General features: G+C 49.0%; 1 protein-coding gene across 3 annotated transcripts in view; it reads left to right on the forward strand.

Moving 5' to 3' along the window:
- Nucleotides 1-22,084, forward strand: part of YEATS2 (YEATS domain containing 2) — a 1,498,478-nt gene that overhangs the window by 1,143,847 nt on the left and 332,547 nt on the right. For all 3 annotated transcript variants that reach the window (XM_086943990.1, XM_086943991.1, XM_086943992.1), the window contains exon 24: nt 5,763-5,836. In XM_086943990.1, the coding sequence (XP_086800116.1) occupies nt 5,763-5,836 (74 nt within the window). The remainder of the gene's footprint in view (nt 1-5,762; nt 5,837-22,084) is intronic.

Consider the following 22,084-nt stretch of genomic DNA (forward strand, 5'->3'; position numbering starts at 1 on the left):
CGATTGTGACTCCGCTCAATGAACTGACGAGTAAGAAAATGCCAAAAAAGGTTCAGTGGACAGCGAGCTGTCAAAAAGCATTCGATGACCTAAAAAAGGCCATGTGCACGGCATCTATCCTCAAGAGTCCAGACTACTCCAAACCATTCATTGTCCAAACAGATGCTTCTGAGTTGGGTGTGGGAGCTGTTCTATCTGAACTGAATTTTGATGGTAATGACCAGCCCATTGCTTTCATAAGCAGACGGCTGACCCCCAGAGAGAAAAATTGGTCAGCTATAGAGAGGGAGGCCTTCGCTGTGGTGTGGGCCCTGAGGAAACTGAGGCCATACTTGTTTGGCACTCATTTCAAGATTCAGACCGACCACAAGCCCCTCCTATGGCTAAATCAGATGAAGGGTGAAAACCCCAAACTGCTTAGGTGGTCCATTTCCCTACAGGGGATGGACTTCACAGTGGAGCATAGACCTGGCACTGATCATGGCAATGCAGATGGGCTCTCCAGGTATTTCCACTTAGAACAAGAAGACTCACCTGGTCAAGGTTAGCTTATTGTCCCAACGTTTGGGGGGGGGGTCATGTAGGAGAGTAGGGTCTTCAATCCTGTGATCACCCGGACTTTTTGCTTTTGTTTCACTGGTTTACGACTTTCTCGGGCTGTGGGCCTGCCAATCAGACCCACAGCCTAGCTGTTCTCTCACTAAATTGATGCGTGTACCTTAGGTGCATTACCCAATTGGAACTGGGCCACCTTGTCAGACCCTGTAACTCAGGGCATCAGTGTACCCAGGGCCTACCAGGGGCTGAAGCATGTATTATGCCACCCCTGGATGGCCATCTAAATCTGACACAACTGGCTGCACGACAGCTGGGGCAACGTAGCGTACTCGCTCGTTGCTTTAGGTATAGTATCCCTATATCTAACCTCACAATGGACACCCGGGCTCCTATCAGTCACTCCTATGGCAGGCCTTAACAATCCTGAAGGCAGAGTGCGTGGAACCGTGTGAACAGGGCTCTGGCACGAGCCGAGCCCGGTTGCAACTTGTGGAACCAAGACCCAATGGCTGGTCCATGATAACGCGTATCATATCGGTAACTTCGGTATAGCGTTATCAAGACATGTCGAGTAAGGTGTCATACGAATCGGGATGCTGCCCCCTCACCAATTCTGGCGACGAGGTTAGCATTCCGCCCTTCTAGAGGGACACGACATGTACGTAACTGTGAACCCCGGTTAAAGTTAACTGAAGCCTCAGCTCCACAAAATGGATGCTGCCACCACAGACACGAGTCTGACCTCCTGCTGCTGGGAGTCCTTCCAGCGAGGAGGGCTTGGACAAAGGGTTTCCTGTCGAGGGCGGTGTTCGCACCGTCCCAGACAGGGTTTGTGTATCCTGGGTAGGTAGGGCTTTACAAGAAGGTGACTGCGGAGTAGCACCCCGGTGCTCACTACGCATCTGCCGGCTAGAACCAGTTCCAGGGGCGCGCGGCCCCTGACCTGGGGAAAGTCCGGCAGGGGGAGAGGGGTGTAACTATCCCCCTTCCTGGTCCCACCCCTAGGGTAGGACCTAGTCATGTACCCGCCCCTTTCTTTAGGATAAAGGCCGGAGCGGGGACCCTTCCAAATTAGATCATCTTTGAATCAAGAATACTTTCTACGAAAGGACTTTGAGACTCTTCTCAAGATTTCTCCCTTGTGGCTAAGGAGTAGTCACCCTGCATCAGCGGGCACCAACTAAGAACTCTGCGGTTTGCTGCAAGTCCTTCCTCAAGGATCCGACGCCCCAGCTGACAAGAACCGGCTTCCCTGGCACCTCTGACCTCTACCCACGTCGTCAGCTCAGCTGCGATCTGTGGGTGCGACGAGACCTCGAGGGACCGGCCATCATCAAAACCTGCACGCTCTTAATCAGCACGACCATCGAAGCTATTCCCTGGTGAGTGCTCTGGGGTCCGAGAAGCCCCGACCCTGAGCAGCTCCAGCACCGAAGTGCAGCCTCCCAGCATCTCCACGATCTGCGTGGGGCCCTTCTGCTCACTGCTCAGCACGTTGTCTGGTCACTCGCCGCTGGCTTGTGTCCTTCTTTGACGACATCCGACAACCAATGTTGCTGGTCTGGTTGCTCCAGACTGGCCTTTGCTTCCTTCTTTGAGAGAAGCACCCCGGACCCTCCTGGTCCCCTCAAGACGCCATTTTAGGCCCACCACGTGGCCCTGAAATCTGCCAAGGCTTGTTGCCCCAATCCTGGGCCCAGCGACGCCGACAGCATCAATCTTCGTGGGACAGCTCGCACCTCCATCCTGGTCGCCGACAACGCCTCCTGGTCCGTGAGACTGCAGAGCCTAGCGTCGCCCACTCACCTAGTCGAGGTGACGGCCATCCGGTGCCTTCCTGGTACCCTCTAACTACTGGCTAGTAGTACGAACTTGGTCCCCTCTGCTTTCAGGTATCAACGATCACTGATCCAGGCTTGGATCTCTACGAACTATTCATCACTGGTCGCCGGCCAGCAACTCCTTTTCTTCCGGCTCCTGGCTCGTCAGCGAAGACCCCGACGCCTGTAAAGACTTGTGCAGCCGCAGCCCTCGTGGCTAGGTAACTTCGGCATTTCGGTGCCTGCATAGCCTCCTTACTCTAGGGTCCCGAGTCCCTCGCTCCTGACTTGCCTTATCGGGTCCGCCCGAGACCATTAGAACTTTCCGTGCCCTCGGGCACTTGTTTTAATTGTGCACTTGAAGTATTTTCTTAAGAGTTTTGTTCTGTGCTTAGTACCCTGTCCTCATAAAGAGTCCAGGGCTGTTGTGATTCTAATAAATACACTGTTTATTTTCATAACACTTGTGTGGTGTCCTTTCACTTGGGGTTCAAGGGGTATGTGATGGTATAACAGCTGGCTTAACACGCCCTCTAGAGTTTAGCCCGAAGACTGCTCGTATCCACGCTACTAGGATAGCTGGTCTAAGGTTGACTTACAACCAATCACCATAAGGGTCGTTTGGACCGATGCATAGTGGTCGCTAGAATAGCGAACGCTGCATATCGGGCCAACTTCTCACAGGGGGGCCACATAGGAGAGAGGGAGATCAGGGGCCTCTGGTCTCGGGCGGAGTCCCTGCTCCATATTAACCTTCTGGAGCTGCGAGCGATCCGATTCGCACTGAAGGCATTCCTTCCCTCTGTCTGGGAAGTGTAGTGCAGGTGTTCACGGACAACACCACCGCCATATGGTACTGCAACAAACAGGGCGGGGTGGGGTGGTGGACCCTCTGTCAGGAGGCACTGTGCCTCTGGACATGGCTGGAACATGAGGGCATTACCCTGGTGGTTCAACACCTGGCAGGTTCCCTGAACGCCAGGGTGGACGAACTCAGAGGCCGGTGCATGATGGATCACGAATGGCCTCTGAACTCGGACGTGGCGCAAGGTCTCTTTCAGCAGTGGGGAGTGCCTTGGTTAGACCGATTCGCCACTGAAGAGAACGCGCAATGTCATCAGTTCTGCGCGTTGGAATTTCCAAGGCGGCACTTGCTCCCGGCGCTTTTCGTCGTGAGTGGAGCTGCGGTCTGTTGTACGCCTTTCCGCCTATACCACTTCTGCCCAGAGTACTGAAGAAGATCAGGCGAGACCGGGCCCAAGTCATCCTTGTGGCTCCGGACTGGGCATGTAGATACTGGTATTCCGAGCTACTCAGCATGTCAGTCGATCCTCTGGTTCGTCTGCCTCTTCAGGAGCATCTTCTGTCGCAGCAGCAGGGAACGGTCCTCCACCCGAACCTGTCCAGTCTCCACCTACATGTGTGGAGATTGAGTGGCGGCAGTTGAGACCATTTGATTTGCCTCCTGAAGTTTGCGATGTGATTCTGGCAGCCAGGCGTCCCTCCACAAAAACGGTATACGCCTGAAGGTGGAGCAAATTTGTGGCATGGTGCACAGCAAAGGCTATGGATCCACTCTCTTCCCCACCCTTTCAGAGGTTCTCCTCTTCCTTCTTTCTCTTGCCCAGCAGGGCTATGCTCTGGGCACTCTCAAGGGCTACCTCTCGGCCATTTCAGCCTTCTTAAGGCTTCTTGATCAGCCTTCTCTTTTCAAGTTCCCAGTTGTAAATAGATTCTTGAAAGGCATGACGCACATGTTCCCTTCTGTTCCCTTCGTGATGCCTCAGTGGGACTTGAATCTTGTTCTAACGTATCTGATGTGCGCTCCCTTTGAGCCACTTCATAACTGTCCTCTTCATCTTCTGACGCTTAAGATTGCATTCCTGGTTGCTATCACCTCTGCCAAGAGAGTGAGTGAGCTCCAGGCTAGATCTTCTAAACCTCCTTTCCTCTCTGTCAATCCGGACAAGGTTGTTCTAAGGACTCGTCTTTCTTTCCTGAGCAAGGTGGTCACAGCCTTTCATATCGGGCAGTCCATCACCTTGCCCACCTTCTATCCGCCTCCGCTTCCCTCGAAAGAGGAAGAGAGCCTCCACCGTCTGGACCCAAAACGTGCGCTCTCATTCTATCTGGACCGCACACGCCAGTTCCGGGTGGACGACCAGCTCTTTGTTGGTTACGTGGGCGCAAATAGACCATCTCTCGGTGGGTCATCTTGTGCATCAAGGTTTGTTACTCCTTGATGAAAAAGGAGCCTCTTGTTGGGCTGCACGCCCATTCCACTCGGGCCACTGCGGCTACTACTGCACTGGGTCGGGGATTCCCCTTGCAGGACATCTGCCAGGCAGCCACGTGGGCCTCGCTGTACACTTTTGCTAGACACTATTGCCTGGACAACCAAGTACGGAGAGATGGCTTTTTCGGCCGTTCCGTTCTCCAGGACTTTCTGGTGTGATCTTGGTTCGTAGACCCACCACCGGGGTTGGTATTGCTGGGGTATCTATTCTAAGGTAGGAATCTAACACTAACCTGTTTCTTTCAGATGCACAAGTTACTTACCCCAACCATCCTCCCCATTCTGCGAACCGATATCTAGGGTTAAGGACATCCCTTTCAGGGCCCTAGTTTCATGGCACCAGTGTCGGCTTCTATCATGGCTCTGCATTCCTGGTGCGGAAAGCTATGTACAGAACTGACGTCAGCGTGCGAGGGCGGCGTCTAAGAACTCCGACGTCATCCCGGCGATCACGGCCCCGACGACGGATGCGGAGCCGCAGATGACGCATAGCGACACGCAGGGCTACTGCTGACGAAAACTTTCCAGATCCAGTCTGACACCTGGGGATATTTTAAGATAAGGAATCTAACACTAACTACTGTTTCTTCCAGATACATCGTTACTGAAGGTAAGTAACTTGTACGTCATGTCCCAACTTGGCTCTCTTTCATTCTAGAATAAGTATCCTTGTCAGATTCGCAGACCGAGAGTATCCATTTTCATCATGTAGGAGCAGATTAGCTTTTCCCTCGAAGACGGAGATTATTCAAAGACTACGAATCTTCAATTCTTCTCAGATTCACACATTTAGAATATCCTCACAATACAGTGTGGAATATTCAACTCTGGAGAGAAATGACTGTTACAATTAGTAAATATCCATTATATGTAATAATTATCTCAAATGTACTGTGTGACGCACTTTTTACTTACATTGAAGTATAGTGTGACACACAACTGGGAACTCTATCAGCTGCTGGTTTCCTGGTGCTTCTTCCTTCATTTGTTGACAGGTTGTGAAATTTCAGAATACAAATTAGTTTAATGAGCATGTGTTTTTGTTTTTTTACAAAATCTGACTCATCTGTTTTTTTCTTACTTTTCAGCATTGAATATATAGACAACAGTCAACAACTTTTAACAACAGTAGTGAAGAAGATCCCATTATTAACTGAAAAAAGTAAGATAAAATGGTATTTCTTTTCTCAGATAAAGTACTGACTGAGAGTTACTAGGTAATCATTATTTGTCTTTCATTTGTTTGTGATTTATTGTCCCAATTATGAAGCACATCCGTATGAGTGATATGAAATGACGTCATCAAAAATTATTGAAATCTTAAACCACTGTGCATAGTGATCAGGGCACAATCTGACATATGGCAGCATGTCTTACTCTCCATTGTTCCGATTTTTTTTGAAATGTTACTTTGCCTGAACAATATTCACTGCAGCCTGTGCTCTACATGTTGCGTTGGAACATTTTCACCTACTGCTTTAAGTAAGGATGTATTTGAAGTGTATTTGTGTGTGAATTTTTTTTTCTGATTGATACTTCTTCTTGCAAACTCCCCGCCTTCTGAATATCTCCCACATTCTAGACTAAATCAACAATTCTTTTCCACAGCGATTGCTAAAGAGTATTCTAGTCACAGTTTTAGCCACACCACATGTGATGGCATCAGTCTATATATAGTGCATCATGGCTTGCTTGTTCCTGGCCTTGCTTTCAAGGCCTTATGGCCTTATGTCCCCCCAAAAGTTCTCAGTTTGTTTCAGCAACTTTTTCAAATGCCACCCAGGGTTTCTGGATTTAAAATGAGCCAATTAAGTTGCAAGATGTTTTTATTGGATCCGCACTTTATCTGCATGTGGTGTCTGGGAACTGGCGATGAACCCTCAGCCTGCCACTGCTGTTCACCCACTAATTCCATGCACCCACTTCAATTATTTAGTGAACAATAGTGTGTATGCTCACCAGTGGATTCTGAAGTCTAGCCTGGATTTTGCTGATATGATGGCTCTATCCATGGTTCCGCTAGCCACCCTATGCAGACACAGACTTTACAAGAGATGTTCAGGCAACATTAATTGAAATGTCCTTTGATGATGAGAGCATGTATGTATATGTTTTTCTATAGCATGAATGTAGCCAAAAGGAGTGCTGTAAAAGATCAAAGGCAAGCATAAAGTAAAGGAGTGATGGGAGTGGTAGCTAGCTTCTGGACAGTTAATGCATTGTGATGTAGTGTTTTTTAAAGAGGTGAGTCTTCAACTCCTTCCTAAATTGGAGCATTGTTGGGGTGGTCCTGATGGATATGGGGATATTGTTCCAGATCATGGGTGCAGAAATTGAATGGGCCTGGTTGTTCGTTTTTCCTTATTTACACTACTTATTCTGCTGTCTAATGGTGTTCTGGATGCAGGAGAGGCTGATCTTCATAAGTTGCTGGCAATGACTGTTTTGTAAATGATGCAGCTGGTTTTGAAGATCGTGTTGGCTGACGAGAAGGTAATGGAGTTCTGTCAGAATGAGGATGATGTGATCATATTTCTCCAGGCTCTGCATGAGACGTGCTAGGGTATGTACACTGCTCGTGTGCTCATGACGAGCTCAGCTCATCATGAGCACACGAGCAGTGTACTGCATGACGAGCTGAGCTCGTCATGAGCATCGAAGGGGTTAATCTATGGTTACGAGGGTTCATTTTATAATGTGTAAAGTTGTAGTATCCATGCTGCAGTGTGATCTAAAGCCAGAGTAGTAGTCTGGCCATCTTCTCCTGAGTATACTTCAAGAGCGGCAGTACTGATGCAATTGCTTATCCTTGCCTCTTCACTGAAAAAGTTCCACCAACATTCCTCTCACTTCGCAGGCTTCTCTAATGGTAGGCATTCATGACAATTTACCCAGCCTGTCCAGATCTCATAGTAGTTGTTCCAGTCCTTTCATGGCAAGGGTGAATCTAAAGGACACCAACAGTGGCAGCAACTTCAGTCTTCGCCATATTCTTGCTGTATTTGCTACCTCAAAATGACTGTGATTCCTTTCCCTTTCATGACCAGCTTCCAATAGTGGGGAGGGGGATTTTTATTTCACCACTAATTGGCAATCACACCTGGGTGCTCCAGCATAAACGCAAGGTTTATTTCTTCGCCTTCCTGTTCTTACCTCCTGCTGGTCTCCTTGTATCTGGATGTGCTTCTTGACACTCTCCTTGATCTTGGAGCAAAGGGGCCGTTGAGGTGGTGCCCTTGGAGGGGAGGGGCACAAGATTTTAAGCACTTTGCTTCTTGGTTCCCAAGAAGGACAGAGGTCTGAGGCTATCCCGGACCTAAGGATTCGAAACCTATTCATTTGACGGGATGGTTAAAAAAGCTGTCCCTTTGCCAGGTAGCACTGGCCTTCCATGCAGGGAAATGGTTGAGGTACCCAGATTTTCAGAAACCAGATTTTCCAAATGCTGATCCTCTCAGCTCACAGGTGTACCTGCTGATTCACTGAAGGGCCTAATAATATCAGTTTGCAGTACTGCCATTTACTCTGATGACTATTCCGCAAGTGTTCACCATAGAATTGAACATAATGGTGTAGTCACTCAGAAGGTCATGTATTCTTATTTGTGTACTACTGACTGGTGAAGATGTAGTCCCCCTATCCTAGCCCCCCTGCACAAGTCACAAAACATCTTCGTAGCCCCCTGACCCTTCTGCATGACTTGGGGCTCTCAAAGAGTATCCTCCATTACTTATGGCTCAGAAATGTTGGATACCAAGGATTCCAAAATGTTAAATCTTGTATAAATCAAGTTTGTTAAAAAAAATTGTTCTTAATTCCACGACATATTTCCCAGGCACAAATACATCTGGAATACGTACTAACAAACCAGATACAGGCCAGACAAGGTGCTCTGGCCAAATATTACTGGCTAATGAGGGCAGCGGAAGACAACACGCTAGTCCTTCACTGTTGGGAGGAGGCCGAAAAACAGGCTAGCCAAACCAATTCCACATGCAAGACCCTTAGGCAAGTGCTACTATCGCTGAGGGCGCTAGAGGGCGCACAAGCAGTATGGCCGCACACATGTGAGGCTCCTGCTGCCTGAACCACTAATCCTAACATTTATCCGAACAACTGCTGTGCTAACTACCTGTAACTACAGCTACTAACAGCGGCTGTCATGAAGCAAACTCGGTGAAAGTTGGAGCCTGATTAGTTGTTGCCCCGAGATATGCTGCGCCCTTGAAGTTTTGGCCGGAGCAAACCCTGTAGACCTGGAGCCGCCAGGAGCGGAGTAAACATCAACGCGAGGCCGGGGCTGAATTAAGGGCAAGTAGGCGACAGAGCGCACTGAGGGAGTCAGCAGAGGCGCGAACTGCGGTGGTGCCGTGAAGCTGCAGGATCGGAAAGAGGCCGCTTTTGCAGACGTGTTGGCGGTTGTGAAAAATCGGGCACTGCTGTGAAGTGAGGTCGGAGTGTGTCCCCCAGAACGGCCGGCCAGAAGGAGGTGCCTGTTGGCGGACTGCATAGGGAGGGAAAGCCGAAGTGCACTGCAACGATGCGGCAGTAGTCGGGAGGAAGGCATATTGAGGAACGAAGGCACGACCAGAGAGGAGGCTGCCTGGAGTCAACGAGCATCGCGTAGAGCCCCGATCGGAAGTGAGCGGCTGTGCGGGGGGCCCTGGGGAACAGCGGCGCCTGGAGCTCCGGCGGTGGTGGGACGTTGTGCGGTGCGCGAGGGGCCGGTGTCCGTGGAGGCGGGGCAGGGGGCGGTCCTGGTACGCGATGCGCCCCGGGCTCTGCCGCTCGGTGCTGGGGGTCGCGGGCGGCTGGTCTGGGCTGGGCCGCGGACTGCAACCCTCGGGCCCGGCGGCCATTAAGAACGTTCTCAGTTGCGGCCCACTATACATGCCCCCTGGACATATCTGCAACGCTGCCCGCCACAGACGGACTACCGTGCAGCCCGAGATGTGTAGATGTTCGTCTGGCGCAGTAGCGGACATTTAAGACTGCGCACCTGGATCTATGCCATTTGAACACTGTGGACTGCACGTCCTTCTGACACTGTCTATCATGGGGTGCCGGCCCCTGGATTGAGTCCTGAGACAAGAGAGGGAGGCTAATTTGAAGAGGTGTGCTGTCCCTGTTTTGTAATAGTGCCTTCTGCTTCCTTGCCTCGTGAACTGTATGCCGGCTTTCCCTGGGCTCGAGAGAATTTCGGAACCGTGGTTGCGCATTGAGGCCTGCTACTGGTGGTAAGTGGACCGGGAACTGTTTGAATATCTCTCTTTTGCTGCCACTACTGCGGGGGACCTGCTGCTGCCTGCCCGCTCTACACTGAATTGCCGCTGCCTGCCAAAGCGGCCGTTCACATCTGGCGCAGCAGGACAGGGCTCTTGAGGAGGAGACCACCTTGCCCAGGCCCCCTTGCGTGAAGCACACTGCGGACGTCAATTTGCGGTGTCCATAGGCGCTCACAACACCGGGGCGCCTCATAGACCAGAGTAGGCTGGGCTTGGCCACCCCCCCGAACATTGGCGTCCTGAATACCGAATAAAGGTCCATTTGTTTTGATTTGAGTCCTTTAAAAAAAAGGGGGGGAGAGTACTGCAGACGGATCCCAGAGTCTGATGGACAAGGGCGCAGTGATAGAGTGTGGATATACGGGTGCGCTGATTTGAGGTAGTTACAGTTGTGCCGAGGAGGAGTCTGACAATTGATTTCAGGATCACGGCAGGCACACCTCTAGAAGCGACATAAGACCTCGCTAAGAAGACACCAGGCCTGAGGGTGGACTACGATACTTGGGCAGACCGACCTGGAGTGCAGTACCTTTGCAATCCCCGATATATGCGAAGGGCCATGGTTACCATGGGGAAACCCGACACCAGGCAGCCCAAAATTACTTTTGACTCAGCAAAGAAAGTGCCCCGTTCCAAGCAAGATGAACAAGAGGCGGAAGGGGAGAACAGAAGTAATGGGAGTACATCGCCACAAAATTTAGATATGCATAATATTCAGCAAGAAATGAGACAAGGATTCACAACAGTGGTTGATAAGGTGGATCGCATGTCCTCTAGAATGGATGCCATAGCACACAAGTTGGAGGCCCACGAGGAACGTATTAAGGAAACAGAAAGGAGGATCTCTGATAATGATGACACCACGGCAGGGCACACCGCACAACTTGCGCGTATGGACAAAATCCTTAGAACAATAGCAGCTAAGAATGAGGACTTGGAAGCCCGTAGCGGCCGGAACAACATAAAGGTAATAGGTATTCAGGAATCCACCAATACTGGTAAAATGGAGGAGTACGTGGAGAAGCTACTGGAGGCGACAATCAGTGCAGAGGCATTCTCGTCACAATTTATAGTCGAACGTGCCCACAGATCCCTCGGGCCGAGACCGGCGCCGGCCCCCCGACCCATAATAGCACGTCTACTAAATTATCGAGACCGGGATGTGGCCCTCCGAGTGGCTCTTAAAAAACAGACCATAAACTATGATGGCAATGTGTTTTCAATCTATCCAGACTTTACACCAATGGTGCAAGAGGAAAGACGTAAATTTCTAGATGTGAAGAAAAAATTACGGGAAGCACAGATTGACTATGCGCTGCTCTCCCCAGCCAAACTAAGGATAACGCACCAGGGAGAAAGCGATTCTTTACTAATACTCATTTAGCAGAAGAATTCCTTAGGTCTGTGAAGGGACAGCGGCGCGAGGGCGGCAGCCCTGATGCGTCTGGAAGGTCATCCCACGAGAGAGCTGACGATGGGAGGCGGTAATTGTGGCAAAGTCACACAGCGGTGGTTATGATAAGTGAATGGAGTGTGAGTCCGAATGACAGAGACTCGCGTGAGGAATGCTGCAGGTTGTACCAGTTGTTTAATAAAGTTGAGATTCAGGCTCTTCTCCCCCTGTGAAGGGTCCCGGATGTAACACCAGGGGAGGGACGAAGAGGGAAGAAGTCACGGTGTTGCCCTCTGGAGATGTCCCCCAGTGGGAGTACCCCCATGACAGTACACGGCATGCAAGATGCTGGAGACTTTGAGACTTGTGTGGTTTTATTGGGGTGGGATAGGGGGAGGGAGTTGGATACTGGCAAGATTGGGTTGCTTCAGTGGGTGGTGGGGAGGGAGGTAGTAGGGTGGGCGGGTAGATGTTTGGATTGGGGGGTGAGAATGTTGTATTCCAAGGTACACCCTTGGGTTCTGTTACGGTATGGTGAGCGGCATCAGTATAACAAAGCATGTGTGACGCAGTGTGGGACAGTGTTACAGAAATGTGTCATTGGATCGCCACTACAAGGGGAGCACATAAAGGGAGGTTATGGCTGAAGCAGTGATAGGTTCTTTGAATATCATTTCATGGAATGTCCGAGGCCTGGGGGATCCTAGAAAGAAGAGGCAAATTCTTTCGTATTTAGACAGGCACAATGTACACATTGCAATGTTATAGGAGATACTGCGGAATACTCCCAACCTGTTCGCTAGTAGATGGGCTGGGGATAGAATATTTTCGTCGTATTCCACTTACGCCAGGGGTGCTTCGATATTGATTAAAAAACATGCTCCATTTCAGTTGGCGGGGGCATCGTGGGACACGGACGGCAGATACTGCATAGCTTGGGGGAGGATGGGGTCTCAGTCTGTTACTCTGGCCTGCTGCTACGGGCCAAATATAGATGTTTCTGGGTTCTTCGATGCACTTTGGGCAAGGATATTCGAATAAAATTCTACGCATGTAATATGGGGAGGGGATTTAATGTCACATATCAGCTCATTGATGTTTAGAGATTTACTCACCCACATATACGAGAGGGCACTCATTTCACGGCACAGGCACGATCTTGGGCTAGGCTGGACTATTTCTTTGTGACTAGGGGATTGGCCCCGGTGATAGCTCAAACCACACAACTTGCGCGGACATATTCTGATCATGCACCGGTGCTACTGGCACTGACATCTACTCACTTCAACGTACCGCGTAGACCATGCACACTTCAAGCCTCAGCATTGCTTGACACTGTTTTCCAGGAGGAGATCGGTGATTTCTTCTGGAGAAACAGAGACTCGGTCCAGAGTGTAGAAATAGTTTGGGAAGCGTTTAAAGTAACAATGCGTGGGTTCTGTATAGCGAAGGGAGCCGGAGTACTTCAGGATATACAAGCTACGCTGAGAACGTTGGAAGGGGATCTAAAAAAACTGGAGACAGCGCTGGCTGTGCACCCTGAGGGAACCACGCAAGCTGTCTTTCGAGACAAACTCACCCTATACATGGAAGAAGCGCAAAGGGAAGCAAGATTTAAAGGCAAATATTGGGTAGCCAGAAGCTACGGAGAGGGAGATAGACCCGGGAAGATGTTGGCGCAGAAAGTAAAGCACCCACACTGCTCACTATACATCACAAAGGTAAAAGAATCGACTGGAGTGCCATGTCGAGATACAACCACCATCCTCAATAAATTTCTAGAGCATTACTGCACACTATACACTACTACAGGGATGGGAGATATTGAGATAGATGGTTTTCTGGGCGACCTTGCGCTAGGATGGCTAAGTGGTGGACAGAGAGCATTTTTATGTGCACCATTTGAACTAGACGAGGTGCGGGAAGCCATAATGTGTATGCAATCTGGCAAGGCCACGGGTACGGATGGGATCCCGATTGAATTTTATAAAACCTACATTGATATTATGGCCCCCGTGCTTAGAGAAGTGTACGAGGATGCAATGGAAGTGTGACCTCTCCCTCCCACTATGCGAGAAGCCCTCATACTGTCTTTGCTGAAGCCAATCAAGGCCCGGAGCTCTGTGACTCATACAGGCCGTTATCGCTCCTTAACTGTGATGCGAAAATCCTGGCGAAACTCATTGCAACAAGACTGAGCCTACTGATGGAAAACCTGATACTGCCGGACCAGTCTGGTTTTGTGCCGGGAGGATCGACATCCCACAATTTAAGAACACTATTTGCCATTATAAATACTATTGCCCCGGAGTTTCCTATAGCAGCGATTTTTCTAGGTGCCACTAAGGCGTCGACTCTGTAGAGTGGGGCTATATTTTTGCGGTTATGAGATGGATGTGGTTTCCACCCCTGTTTTTATCATGGATTAAACTACTGTATACCATGCCGGTGGCTAGGGTGCTTGTTAATGGTCAAGTGTCCCAACCGTTTGATATAACGAGAGGGACTAGGCAGGGGTGTCCGCTGTCCCCTCTGCTCTTCGCTATAGCTGTGGAACCGTTAGCGGCGAAGCTACGCCAATGTCATCGTGAAAGGGCCCTACAATGCTATCAACGCCAAATACTTGTGTCCCTTTATGCGGACGACATCACTCTATATGTCACTGATCCACGAAACAACCTGAACTCGATACTGCGTGAATTCATAGTCTTTGGAAGACTTTCTGGGGTCCAGATCAACTGGGCAAAATCTAGTATTTTCCCGCTCACAGATGCAACGGAGAAATTTTCAATGGATTATCCCCTCGAGTGGTGCGCAGACGATCTAAAATACTTAGGTATTGTAGTTACTAGAGACAGGGAAGAACTGTTGAGGCTGAACTATGGGACAACTATGACTCGAGTAGCGGAGAACATCTCGAGATGGCTAGCACTACCACTGTCCATGGCTGGACGTGCATCTTTAATAAAAATGGTAATACTTCCACAATTTCTGTATTTGTTTTTGAATATACCCTACTATTCAGGAACACATTTTTTTAAAACACTTAGGACTGAGCTAATACGGCTAGTCTTGGGGGGTAAACAGCCGAGTCTGCAATGGGAAGTGATGACGCGGCCTTACTCAAAGGGGCGGTTCGGAATACCGGACTTTGAGCTCTATTTTGCTGCAGTGCAGGCCCACTTTGCGTGGCACTGGGTCAAGCAACCAAAATATATGCCACAAGTGGCGGCAGAAAATTGGCTGGCACACCCTGTTCCTCCGGGTTTGGTGCATTGTACCTAGGGTACCGGTGAGAGACAGCCTAACTCGCTTATGTGCACGATCACATCATGGCAGCGCTTGAGCCGTATGCTAGGGGTGCCCATGTTGTATGCGCCGTTACTTCCTCTGACCTATCATCCTAGTATGCCTCTGCTGCAAGAGGAAATATTTCAGGCCTTTAAACGCAAGACAAACATCAATACATGGGGGGATATGTACCATGAACAGAAATTTCGCTCTATCAAGCATATGTTCCCAGAAACCCCAACAACGCCATTAGACGTCTTTTTGTACATTAGACTAAGGCAAGGTGAACGTTCATTAACACAGGAATTCCCAGGGGAGCCACAGGTGTTCGTCCCCCTTCAGCTTATGCTGGGCAAGACTACACCAAAGAAACTAGTGTCACAAATCTATTAGTCAGTCCACTCTCAGAAGGAGTTCATAGATACACAGTCACGTAAATGATGGGGGGAGTAGTTGGGGGCGGCCCTGACAGATGACCAATGAGAGTTCTGCTGCTCGCAGACGGAACGAGTTTCAGCGAGTAGCAGGCTCCGGATTATTCTTTACAAGTTTCTGCACAGACTATATTATACCCCGGCTAAGATGTACAGATATAAGCTTAGAGCAAGTGATAGATGCGATAGATGCCGCGCAGAGGGAGCTGATTTTCTACACTTAGCCTGGGATTGCCCGACGGTCAAGGACTACTGGACCGAAATGGTCGGTGCACTACAGGTAATGATCGATACCCCAGTGAGGCTATACTTGGGTACGTGAAACCCTTTAGGGCAGAACATCGGAAATGTATTGCTGTGGCGCTGCTGAGCGAAGGGTGGCTTGCAGATGGGGCAGGGGGCGGGAGCCTAAGTTCAAGGTATGGCTGGAGGACTTAATTAAGTGCCGGGAACAACTTGCTACTTATGCGGAACTGTTACCAGTGTCATCCAGGCCCAACGATATATGGGTGCCATTGACATGCTACTTGATCTCTCAACAGGAAGAACAGCTTGACTAAGACATAATAGAAATTGCAGGAGCATAGTACGGGAAGTGAACATGCGAAAACAGAAGCGGGTGGTAGACCAGATATCGATAAGAGTTGACAAATAAAAGGACAAGGGACACTGTTTATGGTTAAGATATGTTATGTTCATGTGACAATGTAGATGAAAAGACTATATGCTGCCTTAATGGGAACAAAACGCGGTGTAGCATGAAATGTGTTTGGTGTGCGCTGATAGCCTCTCATTTGTATAGTTAGGTTGTTATCCTCCTGATGCTGACCCAGACTGCACATGTACGGACTAATGAATGTGGTGGCCGCGCTGTACCGACAGAACCATATGATATTGTATTATGATGTAGACCTGTAATGTTGTTAAGTAACATGAAAAAAATAAACAGAACTTTTATTTAAAAAGCGCTACTATCGCTAAATCTGGAGGAAGCTTGGCATACCCAATGTCATATCTCACTTTTAAACAAATTACTAATAAATCTATCAAACACGTATTGTTGCAAACCGAAAAAGCACTAGTGGCTGTCAAAAGTCACGCTTGTGTGGTGATGCTAACGTACCAACAATTTAAACAACAACACTATTTACAAGAATGCTTCAGAGATCACTATAAGAGGAAACTATGTTTATTAAGATTGGGGTGGTTTCAGATTAAAGACCACACCCCAATATGGTTACAGACTTTGCCATCTCTGGATTGTCGCCTCTGTGGTAAGGGCGAAAAGTCGCTATTACATCTATTATGTATCTGCCCGGCCCTATACAATTTAAGAAAGATCCTTCTAAGGCCAATGCTAAGAGAAACACAAGTCAGGACCTGAAGAGCTCTTCGATGCAGCTTTCCTGCAAAACGATCAAATTCCTTAAATTTGCAGCTCAAGAGCTCGAAAAGAAGGCTGCAGCAAAACAGGAACTGGGAATCATGGACGTATTGCACCCGGACCCAGAGCTTTCTTGATGCTCTTTGCAGCTTCCTCTCCTCCCTTTACCCTCATTTAAGACAGGGGGGATAGTCTTCAAGCACAAGTTGCTGCATCCTTGTTATAACAATCTTCTGGTGGTCCCAATCTTCTAATGTAAGGGCTATCCTTCCCCTTCTAAAAATCGCTCTTCTGGTTTTATTCAGCATGCACTCTTGCGTAATGTTGCCCAGAACATGAGGGCATGTTTCACCTTTTTTATCGTCTTTTTCTGTTTTTATTTATTATGAACATTTGAACAATGTTGCCAGTACTTAGGGGCATGTTTCACTTTATATGATGTTGTTTTCCACATGGTGGTACGTCCCACCCTTTTAAGATTGTAACAAATCAAATACAAGTATTTCTAACGAGTACCCAGAAGCCCACATCATGCCCATGCAAAGGCTCACCTTCAAAGATGCAGACCTCATTAAAGGCTTTTCTCCTTAGAGGATTGCAGAAATTTGGGATATGATTCAGAGGTTTAGGAGAATTCTGCATGCCCGCCATGTGCTGAGCCTTATGGCTTATCCATCTTGTTGGTGTAACAGGCCAGGTGGCCTCTGAGTATCCTTCAGCCGTGCTGGACATGGCAGTGGCTTACACATGCGGGTTTGGAATGGTGGTTTTAAGATGAAAGCAGGAGAGCTGGTACCATCCTGTCTTGGTCTTCTTGGCAGGTTCTCTTTTATAGGACAAATTGGTGTTGAAGATGAATCCAAATGATTTTGTTTTGGGTGCCAGCTGGTAGTGAAGCGTCCAAATTTATTTTTAGGAGCTGGGCTTGAACTTTTAGTTGTTTGTTGCTGTTCGCTAACAGGAGGATTTCTGTTATGCTCAGGTTGAGTTTTAAGTAGGTACTGGGCATCTGGATGAGGCAAATGCAAATTTTGAGTTGCTGTTTGTTGTGAGCACTGGAGATTTGATGTGCTGGTTTATGTTGTCAATATATGATGTCAATATATGATGGTTCTTGATGTTGCTATATGCTGGGAAGGTTTCAAGCGGTTCCATGTAGAGTTTGAAAATGATGGAGGACAGGATGGAGCCTGGGGCTAGTCTGCAAACAGCAGGAGATTTTTTTGGACCGTAAAATGCCCATATGAACAAGTCGATGATTGTCTGCAAGGGAAGAGGTGAACTATTATATTTCGCTGTTGGATAAATCCAGATAGGTTTGCAGTGTTTCAATCAGTGTTGGGGTTCGACTGAGTGAAAGTCTACAAAGAGGTTGATCAGGCTCAGGAGGCATGGTTCATTTTTGGCACTAAACAGTAGGGCAACATTGACTTTGCATGGTAGCAACCTCTGTGCTGACCAGATTTGTAGGTATATTGGTAGTTCTGGAGGAGGTTTTGTTTGGATCAGGTTGTGAAGTTTACTGGAGGCTGATTTCTTGATGCGGTCCCTGATATATGGTATGCTGGTGATGTGGCGGTGTTTAGTAGTTGATCAGATTGGTGTTCAGGGTGGATTTTATTAGCAGGGGAGGTTTTGTTTGGTTTTGATGTCTTCTGGAATAGTTCCTTCAATTATGGTTGAATTGACCATTTTGCGTCGGGGTACGAAGGTGTCTCCATAGAGGGATCTTACAATGGGCAAATGTAGAATTTTGTGTTTATGGTAGAGACCATTAGAGAGTAGGGGATATTGGTGAGATCAGTGGTGAGAAGTGGTTGAAGACTGTCCATTTGGGAGTGAATCGAGAGGAGAATCAAGGCAAGATAGATGTATTTTGGTGTTGTTGATGGGGGTTCTGATTGAGTTTATCTTTTTTTATGCAATAGGGATTGATGGCCTTGCACTTCAGTCCCGGACGGGACACTACCAATTCTCCCCTGTCTCTTATCTGCCGCCTATTCAGGCTTGTAATTACACTTCGCAACCGTCATTGTGCCCATTCAGTCCTAGACGGGACATCACCGCCTCTCTCTAGCCTCTCACCTGCTGCCTCTCCTTGCTCGGCTCCACCGCAATCACCTTTCTGGCCCTGCCTCTTAATTGCCCTCTATCCATCAGGATTCCCCCTGGCCATTAACGACTTAAGCTCATAGAAACTTCCCAAGGCACTTGTTTCATTACTTCGTCTTGAAGAGATCCCAATACCTAGCTGGGATCGAAACGTCAACACAAACATCTTCAACTCTATACTGTTATTTGTATCTAATTGTGGATATGAGATGTAACTCGGATTGTGACTTTTTACTTACTTACATTTTCACAAATTGAAAAGTCACTTTTTAAGTCACTTGCCTTTGGTAAGGAAATCGGCTGATTTCCAATTACGCTGTCACGTCCTGCTCATTCACCTTTCTGTATAATAATTTTTACGTTGAATTTAATTGTTAATAAACGTTTCTATCTTTCCATTTGATACACTCGTAATCCCAGTTTTGTTTGTAAAATTCTGATTTTGTACCAATTTACCTTGTATGGGACCAGTGTTTTTGGGGACAGCCTCCGGCCTCAAACGCCTGTTCTCGTTATTTGTGTCCCTTCGCTAACCCTTGTCAAACTGATCTCCACAAATTGAGCTAGGGGCTTCATCGCTAAGGCAAAGAGCAGGGGGATAGGGGTCAGCCCTGCTATTTGCCAAGTCGGATGGGGAAGGGGACGGAAAGGACCCCGTTCACTCGAACTCTGGGCAGTGGGTGAGAATATAGCACGTCGACAATTCCTCAAAAACGTGGGCCAAGACCGATCCGGGCTAATATTTGGTGAACTTAGTCCCAGTCCACAGTATCAAACACCTCCTCAAAGTCAATTAAGAGAAAGGGCAGGTCAGAGGGTAAAGATAGGCCTTGGGCCAGGACCACCTGCAGCCGTTGGATGAAGTGTTGAATGCAGCTGAGACTATGGGTGGTCCCAGGGTGGCAATGGAGGGGAGGACAATCCTGCAGTGGTCTTTCCTATGTCTGCCTCTGCCATGCCTCCTCAGGTGTATCGAAAAAGATGGACTTGTTCAGGTAAATTATTCAGGGTCGGGCTAGGAAGAGGAGGCGGTATTGAAGACAATGATTGGTCGCTGGGGCTCCAGGTGGGAGCCTCAGGGCCAGGAAGCGAATGGGCACGTTCAATCACAAACCATGGAGATAACCCTCCCTCTGGCATCACGGATCAGAGCCATTTCTCCATGAGGTCTGCCATTTGTGACAGAGTTGTGTCTCCAAAGGTTTCTGTGACTCCCCCGATTCGTATGTTATTTCGCCTCGAGGAGGCATTGAGTTTGAGGCCAGCTTTGTGCAGGCACTGGGGGGAAAGGTATGCTGCTTGAAGGTAGTAGATCTGTATAAGTCTCAGAGCGGAGGAGATAGTAAGTTCGTGGGGCGTCATCAAGACATCATGCCAGTCCGCATCCTCCAGTGTGCCCACCCAGACCTCCCAATGGGTCAGTAGAAGACCGGTGTGTCTGGAGAATTTATTATGTGGGTACGATAAATTTGGGAGCAACCATTAGGTCCTAGGTTTCCCTGGAATATTTTCGTTTCAAGTGGGTTGAAATCTGGGAGGAGACCAGGGTTGCTTATGTGGTCCTGTAGGGCATGTCGGACCTGAAGGTATTTATAGATTTAGGAGTTTGCGAGGGTGAAAGTTTTTTGTAGTTCAGTGAAGGAGCGCAGGTGGGTCCTTGCCCAAACATCCCCCAGTTGAGGGATCCTGACAGAGTTACAGGTCCGGAAGCCGGCTAGCGAGGCCACCTCCCTCAGCCAGGTGCCATGCCCCAATGAGGTTTGTTGTGTACATATATCATTCGATTGCGTGTGGCGTAGGGTGGCGCGCCAGGCTAGCAGTACCTCTCGTCTGACTGTGGGCATCTGGGAGGGGATTGGGGCACCATATAATAAGGCCTACAGAGTTGGGAAGCCAAGGCGACTGGGCTCTAGCCTGTAGGCCGGGTCAGACCACCCCTGTTGAACTAGTCATGAGCCACGAGAAGTTGGGAGGCTAGGTGATAAAGGTACATATTAGACTTGCCTAGTCCACCTTCATAGGGGCCTCGCTGACAGTGGGCGAGGGATAGCCGCGGACACTTGCCACACCACAGCAAGGTGCAGGCGTCACCCTCGAGCCCCCAGAACCAGGACTTTGGGATTGGGAGGGAAAAGTTGGGGAAAATGTAAGGGAAGCGGGGTAAGATCATCATTTTGTACAAGGTTATGCAGCCCATCACATTAAAGGGGAGATTTTGTCATTTGACTGGGTCTGCTTTGGCTTTCTTGATCAGCGGTTGTAGATTCGTGGCCCAGGTGAGTTCAGGGTGGAGTGCCACCCATATGCCCAGGTATTTGAAACTCAGCCTACGAAGGGGGATGGATGACTGCCAATTAAAGCAGTCCCTTAACGGGCCTGGGTAACCAGCACTGATTTGGCTGGGAGTTTACTCTGAGACCAGAAGCACACCCAAAGATCTTGAGCAAGAATAGGGAGCGTGGGTCCCTCTGCACTGGGTCGGCTGGATATAGGAGGACATCGTCTGGATAGGGGGCATTGCTGTCCTCTTGATTGGTGTCCAAATACCATCCCTTGTACAACTGATCGCCACAAATGAGTTAAGCTAGGGGCTCCATCGCTAAGGGGAAGAGCAGGGGGGGGATAAGGGACAGCCCTGCCTTGTGCCATGTTGGAGGGGGAAGGGGTCGGAAAGGACCCCGTTCACTCGCACTCAGGCCAGTGGGTGGGAATAGAGCATGTCAACCAAATCTCTTTGAAAACTTAGGCCAAGGTCAGTCCGGGCTAATATTTGGCGAAGGCCGTCCCATTCCACTGTATCAAACACCTTCTTAAAGTCAATTAAGAGCAAGACCATGTCAGAGGGTAAAGAGAGGCTTTGGGCCAAAGCCACCTGCTACCATCGGATGCAGTGTTGAGTGCTTGTTTGCAGCATAAAACCACATTGGTTCGGGTGGACAAGTGTTGGCCATACCCTTTTTAGTCTGTTGGCCAGGATCGTGGTGAAGATTCTAATCTCGCTGTTGAGTAGAGGGATGGGGCTTGCCGCTGAGACTATGGGCGGGCCCCGTGTGGCGATGGAGGGGAAGGGAGATCCTGCCGTGGTTTTTCCTCAGTCAGCCTCTGCCAGTCCTGCTCAGGTGTATTGAAAAAGATGCACTTGTTCCGCTAAATTACTTGGAGTCGGGCTGGGAAGAGGAGGCGGTATAGAAGACCCATCTTCCGCTGCTTCTGTTTGACCTCTTGGTAGGATCGCCGGCAAGTTGTTGTACCTCCCTGATATAGTCCAGTAAGATCATGACTTTGCTGCCGCCATGTTGGAGGTCTGTTCTGGCTCGGGCCTCATTCAGGACTGCATCTCGGTTGAGGGAGTTTAGAATGCGGGCAATGATTGGTGGCGGTGGGGGGCTCAAGGTCAGAGCCTCGGGGCCAGGGAGCGATGGACACGTTCAATCACAAACCATGGAAATAAACGTCGTCCTAGCTTCCAGGATCTGAGCCATTTCTCCATGAGGTCTTCGATTTGTGACGG

Source organism: Lissotriton vulgaris, chromosome 11 (assembly GCF_964263255.1).
Source record: "Lissotriton vulgaris chromosome 11, aLisVul1.2, whole genome shotgun sequence".
NCBI lineage: Eukaryota > Metazoa > Chordata > Amphibia > Caudata > Salamandridae > Lissotriton > Lissotriton vulgaris.